Genomic DNA, 11718 nt, shown 5'->3' on the forward strand with positions numbered 1-11718 from the left:
TTTAAGCATTTAATCAATAAAATTCAAAAACAAAACAAAACTCTTGAAAAGTGTAGGAATATAAATGACTATTTTTACAATAATATTATATTGTTAGACAAATCCATAGATAGTGTATATACTATGCTTATACTTCCATCGTTTATTATTTGGTGGTAAAGGCACCATGGAATTGTGTAGATATCAAATAGAGTGAAAATCTTTTGTTGGAAACACTTTTTCATAATTACCTCAAACAACAATTGATGGATTCAAAGGAAAAGAGGCAATAATGGTGGTGGAGGGGTAATAATTCCATCAAATAATTATATTTCTTTAGTGCATTTCCTTTAGTTGTATTTTGATAATTAATGGAATGATTAATTATTATGCTCAATACCTTTTTTTTCATACCATAATTAAGTTTGGTCTTGCATTAATGATAAAGTTTTGAATTGTACATGTATGATGATTTTTAACTATTGTATTTTTTAATTTTGTTACGGTACAACTATGGTGGATGGTTAACAGTTAAATGATGTTAGTTCTTAGTTCATAATCAACAGGAAGCTATTAGATTAAATTACGATAACGATTTAATGGTTGGAAAGACAATTTTGGAATACAATGGTGGTAGTTTATATGTAGCCAACATCATATATTTTCAAGCTAAGTTTAAATAATGGATGAAAAAAATGTTTCATAGTCCATTTTAACTTGTCATTCCTATAAACTAAGAAAACTCCATTATCATTGTCTCTTCTTTCTTTGTTAAAATACAACTCAATTCACATCATGAGAAAAAATGGTTAAGTCATAGAGATTAGGATCAAACCATGGGGACTGTTTTTAAGGTTTTATATAAAAAAAGAGCTGACAGAAAAAATAGCAAATTAATTTACTGGTTTATTTTAGATAAATGACAAAATTTAATTTAAATCGATAATATAGCAAAATTGTTAAAAATGAAAAGCAAAAAAGCTGCAAAAAGACGGTGAAAAAAACCCATCACAAATATAATTATTTCAAAACCCAAAATACCTTATAATTGAATTAGACTCCTGACTATTACCAAGATCGTTTCAACTTTCTCTCTAATTTTACCCTACCAAAACTATCGAACCAATTAAAAGCCATAAAATTTCAATTTTCCCTCAAACTCAGTTCGTCTACCCTCATCTCCATTGAAGTCAATTTCAAAACTTGAAGTAAAGTGTCAGCTACTATAACCTTTGAAAGAGCAGTGATAGTTCACAAAAAATCCTCTCAACTAAAAGAAAGACATCCAACTTCGATTTCTGCAAAAACAAAGTTTGTTTTGCCTTTTCTTCTTTTGTGTTCTCCTCTGATTCCTGCAGCTTAGTTAAATTGATGGTTAATAGCACAGTGTCAATTATCTTGATGGACCGATGCAATCAGTCATCCACTCCACCATAAATTGACTGTAACAGTATCCATTGAATTTCTCCTCTAAAAATATCAACATGCATAAAAATATTTAAATTTCACAAAAACATGGGTGTTATGGCCTATTTTTCTCAAAATGTTTTTTTTTGTCGGATATTTCTCAAATTTAAAGGAACCTTGGGCCTTGGGCCTCCTCCCCACAAAAATCTCGTTGGGCCATAAACGAGTTACCCACTACCCAAGGCGTCCACTTTATTCATCGGAGCTCAGGTTGCATGAACCGCGGAGCTCCGTCCATCAATGGCCATCAACAAGCCTCCTCCTACTACAAATTCCGACAACGAACGCATCGTTATTGGATCTGCCATAGCCTCACGGCTTCTTCTACTCTTCTTAATCGTCTTCTGGCGTTTTCTCCTCAGCCCTTACGACACTTCAGCATCGCTTAATCCTTCATGCTTAATCAACCCATCTTCTTTACCCCTCACCCAACAACCAGTTCTTTTTCCTCAAATTGGCTCCGCCATTGAGAGCAGCATTGTCTGGGATGGCGTCTACTTCGTCCGAATCGCTCAGTGCGGTTATGAATATGAGAAATCCTACGCCTTCTTGCCCCTTCTCCCTTTCTGCATTTCCCTCCTGTCCCGCACAGGTTTGCTATTTATACTTCATTTCGTTGTTTATTCCATTGTTATTTTTATTTTATTGGTTATTATGTAGAATGATCGCTTCTTACATTTTACTTGGGTGGCTTATGAACAACTGCCGATGTGCTTCGGGGATTAATTCATTTTTTGTGTGGTTAATGCGGTTCTAATTTTGGTACAGTATTGTTGCCTTTGGTTCCGGTAATTGGGCATAGAGCTGTATTGGGACTGTCTGGATATCTAATTAATAACATTGCTTTTGTCCTTGCTGCACGTTATCTTTTCAGGTGGGTTTGTTGAGATTACGAGTTTTTGGCCTGTAATTCTTAGGTTTATACTCTGATTTTTCAAATGGGTAAATAGCCATTCATCTGCTTTTGTACTTTCTTGCTTTTATTCTATGTAAAATCCTGACATCTTCTACCTGGTCGCTGTAATAGGCTTTCACTTATTATTTTGAAGGATGCGGAAGCAGCAATGCGGGCTTCAGTTCTGTTTTGCTTCAATCCTGCTTCTATATTTTATTCATCATTGTAAGTGACTTTTTCTTTCCTATATCACTATGGGCGTAAAAGGTTTTGATGGTGATGGACTATACTTGCAATTGTAGATATACTGAGAGTTTATACTCGCTATTTTCATTGGGTGGATTATATCACTTGATGAGTGGTAGAAGTAGTGTTTCTGCTCTGTGGCTAGCTCTTTCTGGCTGTGCTAGGTCCAATGGAGTGCTTAATGCTGGTTACATCTGTTTTCTGACTATGCATTGGGCTTATGATGCTCTTTTTCTGAAGAAATGTATCCGTGTAAGTATCCTTTCTAATTAATTGATAATGAGTTTTATAATGTCTGTTTGTTAAGTTATCTTGGTTGAGAAGTAATGCATTTCTCTAATTGTTTGTGTTTCTGATTTATTGGTCAAATTTCTCTTTTGAGTTTTCCTTTTGTGATGCAGATTTCTTGTGCTTTTATACAAGACAGAATCGAGTTGTTTTGTAATTATTCTCTTTTAGATATTGGTAAAAGTTGGAGTATTTTTATGTAAGCTCTTAGGCAATTTTGAGGAGAACTCATCTGCTCTTTTATGCTTCATTTTCTGATGGAGTAGGTCCTTTTACCCTTCTTTTTACTAGGAGATTTCTTTGGAAAGTTGGGCTCTTGATTATTTTGTAGTATATTTGGTCAGAGAGAAATAGAAGAGTTAAGGTCCTTAATCAAAGTGGCTTTATTTAAAAGAAAAAAAAAAATTTAGATAGACAAAATTTCACATTTATTAGAAGAAAAGTACAAGAGACGGTGGACAAAAGCTTCATTTAGGAAGGAACTTAAGAAAAAGCAGTCCTGTATTGTTTAACTATGATAAACAAAAAGGAAGTTGAAGATGTAATGTTCTAACTTTGTTTCATGGTCAGCAATGTAGCATTAATAATAGTTTATTATTTATTCCAGAAGGGACTGCAGGTTCTCATTTCTGGAGCCCTAAACTGTGTCTTTATATTTGCTCCATTCATTGGATTTCAAGCATATGGGTATTACAATATTTGCAGTGGACGGATACCAGAAGAAATGAGGCCATGGTGTAAAGCTAGGGTACCGCTGCTATACAACTTTGTTCAAAGTCACTACTGGTATTGACTTTTTAACTTGCCCAGTATTCCAAACTTTATATCAATATTCTGTAGACCATAGATGACTTCGTAATTATTTTCAAAATCTTTAGATAATCCTGTAATTCTAGGGTTTCTCATATATAAATGTTTGAACTTGAAATAGTTTGGAAGTGTAGGAACTTGTCGACAGAGAGAATTAGGTTACAAGAATCAGTTATTAATCTAACTATCAATTTGAACAACTCAGTATCCCAACTCTAGAGGATACTAATTATACTTTACAAGTGAGAAAAAGAAATTATAAATTTTATCAATGAAGAGAATTTTACAAAGAATGAGTCTGTCAAGACTCGACAGGATAAAGTTTCTTCTCTCTGAAGGAAGAGTTATGAAGAAGAATAGGGTTCCAATCACTGCACAAAAATTCTAAAGGAATCCAATTCATAACATTGCAAATGCAAAGTTATAGACAGCTTCCTAACATCCCCTGATACTGACAGGATGAATATGTTAGATACCTAGATTAGTATAGGGCTAAAGGTAGTTAGTTATGTAGGCAGTTAGATGGTTATAAATAGGAAGTTGGGGAGGGAAGAAAAGGGAGATTAGTTTTGTGGGTAGTTTTTCTGCACTCTTTCTTGTTCTTAGTTAGTTTCTATATTTTCATTTCATATCAAATTTTTTTTGTAATAGTGAGTTTATATCAATTGAACAAGAACACGTTTATTGGTGTTCCATCAGAATAACAATCACATCCTGATGCTATCATACTCATTAAGGAAGCAGTGAGATTATGTGGCTTCCCACGTTCAATTATCTCTAATCGTGACAGGATATTTGTGAGACTTTTGGAATGAATTGTTTAAGATACAAGGAACCCAACTTCAAAAAAACGCCACCTTCCATGTTTAGATGGACGAACTATGTGAGATTGTCAACAAGTGCTAGGAGATCTATGAAGATATTGAAGAAAATGATTTGTAAGAACATCTTTTGAATTTTCTTTTGTTACATGTCAGGAACCATGCGATTTTGGTAAGTTGAAAGGGTGGGATACTTTGGTTGGGTGTGAAGTAGGACCATTTCCTTCTTCATACTTGCATCTCCATTTGAGCCACAACCACAAGATTTGTTTTTGGGATCTCATATTGAGTTATTGTGAGTAAGATTCATAAGAGACTCGTCTTGGAAAGAGCTTTTTCTTGAAAGGTGGTGGATTTACACTCATTCTATTTGCGGAGTTCTCGAAAGAGGTTGCAACGAGATGGTTGAGAAGTTCCATCTCAATCCTTCTTTTTCATGAGAATGAAAGGTTTTTATGGTGAATCGGGATGTGTGCAGTCTTGTGGGACTTCTGGGGAGTGCAGAGCAAAGCTTGAGAGATCGTTGAGTGATGTTTGGTTTATTGCTAGTTCTAACGTTTCTTCATGGGCCTCAAGTCTATTCTTATGTGATAGAAGGCCCTTGTTTTAAATTGTCCACTTTTAAGGAGCTTTACTTTTTGTATCCTCTTGTATTATTTCATTCTCTCTTAATAAATCCTCTGTTATAATCCTCTGTTATTCATTATATATATAGATAGGTAGAGTCTAATTTTAAGAGCTTTATTTTTTTGGGGGTTTTTACAAAAATAACAAAAAAATTTATGATAATAGAGTTTATGTCACAACATTTTCTAAATTCTAAATTTGCAAAAGTAGCAAATTTAAAAGTGATGACCTCTGATAGCCATATGATTGTCGTCTGATAGCCTTATGATTACCGTCTAATAGTCGTCTAATATCACTAATTTTACCATATTTGCAATATGCAAAAAATTGATGTCATGAGCTTTTTTTTTCTAAATATTTTTGTCATTTGATGCAATTTCCCTTATTTTTTTATGCTCTTGATTTATTTCATTTCTGCTCAATAAATCCTCTGGTATTCATATAGATAGATAGAATATAACTTCAAGTTTTTTTGGACACTCAAATCGGAAATTAAGGCTCTGGTAGTTTTCAAAGAAGCAGGCGCACAGGAAAAGAAAGCATGTAGATTTAATTGTTTATACAATTGGGAAATATCATTCGATTTTCAGTATTCCTTACAAACTATTGTGAAAAGACAATACGTTAGAAATGTTTACTTTGTTTCAGAAATTCATTATAAACCTCTTTTCAGATTTTATTATTTATATTCTAATTGAAATTGCTATGCTCTTTTTTTAACATCTTGCATACGTCTTTTGGGATGGCAGGGGAGTAGGTTTCTTAAAATACTTTCGATTCGAACAGCTACCAAACTTTCTACTTGCATCCCCAATTTTGTCTTTGGTTTTTTTCTCAATTCTCCACTACGGAAAGTCAAAGACAAAGCTTTTATTCTCGGTGGGTTTCCAACCAATGGATGATGATAGAAATTCTGCTGCCATGCTTTACTTTCCAGAACGTGTTTCAAGGTCAAGCACACCTCATACTACATCTTCCTCTGGGTTACAAGGTAATGCTTATTTTTCAATGGTAATGTAACAAGATTTTGTGTTGTATGAGTAGGTATAAGTTTTGAAATTGAGTAGTATCTTGTCTTGACTTTCCTTGTCATTTTGTTTTGTTGCAATTTTTAAAGCACCTTAAGCTATTATTTCATAGGAAATCAGAATCTTAGACAGAGAAAGAAGATTTTTGTACAGGATCCTGCTGAGCTTGCAGTAGAGGATAAACCGTCCAATGGGTCAGGATACTTTTCTGCTCTTGTACTTCCATTTATCCTACATTTGGGGTTTATGGCTGCCACAGCATTTTTTATCATGCATGTACAGGTTTGTCTCCTCTCCATAATTTGTACTTTTTTCAAAAGAATATGTACATGGTGTGTGCTGAAGAATATCATTTGCTTGCTTTCTGTTATTTCAGCTACGAGTCAGCATTATTGTTTGCATTATAAATCTAGTTTCAATATATATACATATATATATATATATACACATTAGCAGCTGTTGAAGACAACTATCAAGTAATTTTTGAGTTTGGAACCCTCTGGTCCTATGAGGCAATAGTTCTCAAGTTATTCCTTATAAATACCGATAAATAGTCCATATGGTATGAATTGTGTACGAGAATTTTATCAAACCATTAGACTATTTGTGAGATTTTATTAAATCAAATGGATTAAATTCCAATTATAAATCATAGGGACTGAATTCTAAGTTTCTCCAAACGATTCGAACCAAATTTGCAATTTAACCCTAAAACTATGGTTCATGTTGTATGGACATTACATAGTTAATTTTCTATATTTTAGAGAGTAATATTCAGCATAAGCCTCTTCTGTTAGAAGCATAAGTTATTCAAACCCTAGCAAATAGCAAAACAAATCCATAAAAACATTCTAAGTTCCATGTCTTGTTTTTAAGCTTAGTATCTCAGAGTTCAGAATTCAACAGGTTGCAACACGATTTCTCTCTGCAAGCCCTCCTCTCTATTGGTTTGCCTCATACATTACAGTTAAGCGATGGAGATATATTATCTGGGCATACTCTATCGCATATATCCTCCTCGGTAGTCTGCTGTTTTCAAATTTCTACCCATTCACATGATTTGTTGCAGCAAAACAACACTTTAGCTTTGGTATCGAATCATCTTGGTTGCTGATGATCGTGCTATTGCTTCATAGTCCACACTGTTTTGGATGAGAAAAAATGTTTAGAACAAGAGCCACAAAGTTCGTTATAGTTCATGTATTAGGGGAGTTCTTCGAGTAGAAGTTATTTAAGTAATTTAAAGAAATTTTGTTCACCTTGTATGTAATAATTGACTTAATGAGGGTAATTGTTGATTACCAAGTTGTATAATTGCTTGTGTTTCAGGTTGCTTTTAGGTACTGTCTTCAAATACAAAGCTTTCCTAACTATTCAAATGTTCCATTTACAATTTCTTCTCCTTTGTTTATATGTAAATATTTGGTTAGTTTTAGCTTTTGAATTTCACTTTTAAGTTTATTTTAGTCACAAACTTTTAGAGAAATGTATTTTCACTTTTAAAAAGTGATTATTTCAATTCCGTTCTTTTAACATGAGACTTTATTTGCGACAGTTCTTAAAATAAAACCATAAACTGATAATAAAAATTTTGAACTGTGTCAAATTTAGGTTAAAATTTTGTAACTTTGGATCAAAACAGTCACTTTTTTAAAGACTAAAACAACAATTTAAACTTTTTTTTTTCTACTTAAGTTTAGTAGGAGAATGTTGATTATTAGTAACTATAATCCAAGTCCAACGACAATGGTTAGATGTCATTTTTAAATACTCGTCAATCGAATTGCTGCTTTTGTTTACAGATTTAGACAATGGTCTCATGTGTCAATACAAACTAAGCATAATCAAATGAAGCTCAATTTTTAAATTACAATTAATTCATTCTCATTGCACTTAGTAAACATGGTCTAGATGCCGTCTTACTACTTTATAGAAATGATGATTAAAAATGGTTAGTGATAGTCTGACCAAGTCCATCTAAAGTTTCATAACTAAATTTCATAAAATTGAAACCTTGATGTCGATTAAATAACCTAGGCCTATCATAAAACGATCACAATGAGACATTTCTTCTAAAAGCAAGTCCCTATCAACATTAGAGATGGATTAGTTTCAACTTTCAAACACTGTACAAAGAAGTTGAGATACAATAATACAAAGAGATCAAGAAATATCTCAAACAGAGGGACCAGATCTGAGCACTCTCTCCAGTTTCTCAGCTTTTGTGTAATCATTTTCATTGAGAGGCCCAGCAGGGAATGGAGTTATTTCCACAATAAGATGTGGGGTTGGAAGCTCATCAAACAAAGCTCTCACATTGTTGCAACAAACACTCTCCCCATGAGCACTTTCCCTCCTGATTTGACAACCCTACAAATCACAAACCTCTACATTGTGATGTCTTTGAGAATAATCATGCAATTGAGCAAAAAACGGAACGGTTTGTGTGTGTGAAGAGTGAACAGGATGGATAACAAGCATGATGTGGAATGGAAATGGAGGAATGAATAATTCTAGGATTGTGATTAGATTTAGAACCTTGTGAGATGTGGCATCAACGAAGTGATCGTCGTCGGAAAGGAGGGACATGATGGCTTTAAGAAGACGCCGTCCTTCGGATTTAGATGGCACTCGATAGTTCCTTCTGAGGGTTCCCTTTGTGGTAGGATGCCATTTGCTCACTAGTTTTCTTTTATCAACTGCTTCATCCACTGTCAACAAACACAAGAAAGTATGATTCATTCATCCACTGCCAATTCCAGAGGTTGAGGAAAGAAAACACTGAAAGGGATTAAAACAAATTCCTTTAACCACACTTTTTAATTTCATATACAAAACTCTAATTTGCTTGTATCGTTCCAAATTCCAATTTTATCAGATGTCTCCAAAGGGGCGATACAAAACTCTAATCTAGATATATTATACAATTCAACAGAGCTACATAAGGTGTAAAGAAAAGAATCAAAGAATACCAGATAATTAGCATACTAAACTCTAGGATCAAATTAAACAAAATGTTGTAAGCAGAGTTGTTCAATGTTTATAAGTATTCCATGTTTATTAGACTAATAAACATGGAACAACTCTAGAACATTCACAAAGATCACTGAGAATTATAGATGGTCTGCCAAACCTAGCATTCAAGACTTTCTTTTATAGGAAACAACTATATTACAAAAAGAAAACTCTATACAAGAGATCCCCATCAAATAGAGTAGCAAAGTGCCTTCCAACCCAGCATTCAAGATTCAGCAGAAGAATGGATTAACAAAGCCCCAAAGTATTAGTTCCAACAATGTTTACATTCATAACTTAACTGCTAAAACTTTTTCTATTAATCTTTCGTACCCTATCAAACAAAAAGAAGTCATTCAATGTCAACTACATAGCTAATGATTATTGAAGCTTCAGCCATATGATTTGTAGAATTTTAGTCCCTTGTTTCAATTCAAAATCAAAACAAAAGGCAACGTTGATCAGTGAATTCTTCAGTTAATGTATCCTTCAGTGTATTCTAACAAACTATGCTCAGTTTGGTAAGTTGATAAAATTCCTTTACATAACCCACAAATCAAGCAGATTTAAAAGATCACCAACAAACCTGGCTTTCCTCTTACGCTCTCCAACCATTTAGAAAACCCCAAATCACTGCTGCTTTCTCCATCAGAACTACCACCATAGGATAAGTCCAAATCTGGAAAGAAAGAAGAACCAAAAAAAAAAAAAAAAACACGAACACAAACACAAAATTTCCCTATAAAAATCAAATCCCATAATAAAAAATAAAATAAAAAAGGAAAGGAAGATTGAAAAGGCAAGAAAATCAGAAAGAAGACGAACCAGAGATAAGTGGGTTGGATTGAGATCCAGCAAGACCAGCTCTTAGAAGGGCATAGAAGATGCAAAGTCTACCAGCCCACAAAATAGGAGCTTCGATGAGAGAAGCGCGAGTGGATGAAGGAGAATTGAAGGTGTTGGAGAGGGATTTGTTGGATCTTGTTTTGTGGAAATGGAGGAAGGTTGTGAGGGCATTTTTGGGGTGAGATGGAAAACCAGGGAAAAGGGATTTGGGGAGAAGAAGATTAATGGAATTGAGAGAGTGAAAATGGAAGGGGAAAGTGGAGGATTGGGAAGGGGAAATGAGAGAGTGAAGCATTGTTGAGTTGTAGACTGATGAAATGCTCTCTAATCCACGCAGTGGCAGTGCATAGCGAGGGAGACAAGCTGACTCTTAGCCTTTCTACTCACAAAACGCTACCGTTTAACCCCTTGAAGGGATTTTTTCTATTTTTCTTTTTGTAAGTACAAATGTCTAACCAAGCAAATTAAGAGCAAATTCAAGTTATATCGTTAAATAAAAGTAAGCATTGGATAGAATCATGGTTATAAAAATCACAAATCAAATCAACCAAAATTTCATTCAAGTTTCTAAACTTTTTTATCAACAGGTTTTCAACAATTTGAGAATCAGTTTGAATCCAAAGAGAGAAAATATCGTTTTAAGAGCTCTAATCAAACATGTCAAAGGACTTAGCAAGCAATTCAATTTTGTTGAGCAGAGATGTAGACAAATTGAAAATAGGAAGGATGGTGAGTGGGTCCAAATGGGCCATTTTAATGCCTTATCCAAATGCAAACAATGTATCTAACAAAAGTCTTTAATTTCCTAAGAAGTTGTAACTTTTGGAACTTACGAAATTAATAGCAAGAGTGATTTTAGCCTGTCAAACTCACTTGTATTTAAAATAATCATGTTTGACAATAAAATAAAATTAATTTTTAAAAAATAAAAAAAAAATCACTTTAAATTGAAGTGATTCTTCTTTAGCAATGGTAAGGGAAGCATCTCCGATATTATTAGAAATAAACTAATAAAATTAGATATTTATTTAAAAAATTGACAACCACTTTCGGCAAACTTTTGATTTTTTTTTTTTTTTTTTTTGTAACTACGACTGCTTTTCTATAGCCATCGATCAATGTTTGATGATCACATTTCTTGGATATGGGATGAAATATAGGTTGAGACGTATGTGGATATTTTTTAAAATGTAAAATGTAGGTTTTGGTTGTTATCGTTTTGTAAGTTGTCATTGTTTTGGTTCTAGAGAAAAGTTTATGAGCAACACTATTTTTTTTTTTTGTAAGTTATTATTGTTTTGGTTATGTAAAGTAAAATTATTTAGTATGTAAGTTGTTATGTTTTGGTTGTAGAGAAAAGTATATAAGTTTATTTTTCAAAGTGTGTTTATTGAATATGTTTCTATTTTTTACTTTTATTTGTTTTTCATATTCAACTTTCAATGGAGATCACTTCATGGCATGCAAATAAAAGTTTGTGTACTATTTATGTATTGTTTATTGAAATTTTTGTTACTTTAGATTAATTTACTATTTTTGGTATGTTAATTTTGTAAGAAACAATTGTAACTTTTATTGAAATATTAAATAAATTCTAGTATTTTCTATTTCTACCGTTTGAATTGTGTTTAGGTACAAACCAAAAGTATGGTGGAAAAACAATACAAACATAAAATATATAATTTTTTTAAAAATA

At 33.1% G+C, this 11718-nt stretch overlaps 2 protein-coding genes across 4 annotated transcripts; one reads left to right on the forward strand and one right to left on the reverse strand.

Annotated features, from left to right (window-relative positions):
• Window positions 1-1520: 1520 nt before the first annotated feature.
• Window positions 1521-7558, forward strand: LOC101215474 (GPI mannosyltransferase 2). 3 transcript variants are annotated; one of them, XM_004148968.3, is made up of 8 exons: window positions 1576-2038; window positions 2215-2320; window positions 2474-2566; window positions 2644-2839; window positions 3483-3661; window positions 5883-6124; window positions 6274-6443; window positions 7068-7558. In XM_004148968.3, exons 1-8 carry the CDS (start codon window positions 1687-1689, stop codon window positions 7218-7220), a joined length of 1491 nt encoding a protein of 496 aa, XP_004149016.1. In that variant the 5' UTR covers window positions 1576-1686; the 3' UTR covers window positions 7221-7558. The 3 variants fall into 3 exon arrangements, with proteins under 3 accessions (XP_011660096.1, XP_031742778.1, XP_004149016.1); XM_011661794.2 differs by lacking the exon at window positions 7068-7558 and having other exon boundaries at window positions 1521-2038; window positions 6251-6417; XM_031886918.1 differs by lacking the exon at window positions 7068-7558 and having other exon boundaries at window positions 1523-2038; window positions 6315-6448.
• A 573-nt stretch (window positions 7559-8131) lies between these two features.
• On the reverse strand, window positions 8132-10447 carry LOC101215704. Its single transcript, XM_004148969.3, has 4 exons — window positions 10002-10447; window positions 9763-9855; window positions 8700-8872; window positions 8132-8531 (listed from the first exon to the last, which is right to left on the reverse strand). Exons 1-4 carry the CDS (start codon window positions 10315-10317, stop codon window positions 8337-8339), a joined length of 777 nt encoding a protein of 258 aa, XP_004149017.1. The 5' UTR covers window positions 10318-10447; the 3' UTR covers window positions 8132-8336.
• Between the last annotated feature and the right edge of the window lie 1271 nt (window positions 10448-11718).

This window comes from Cucumis sativus, chromosome 1 (genome assembly GCF_000004075.3).
Source record: "Cucumis sativus cultivar 9930 chromosome 1, Cucumber_9930_V3, whole genome shotgun sequence".
Taxonomy (NCBI): Eukaryota; Viridiplantae; Streptophyta; class Magnoliopsida; order Cucurbitales; family Cucurbitaceae; genus Cucumis; species Cucumis sativus.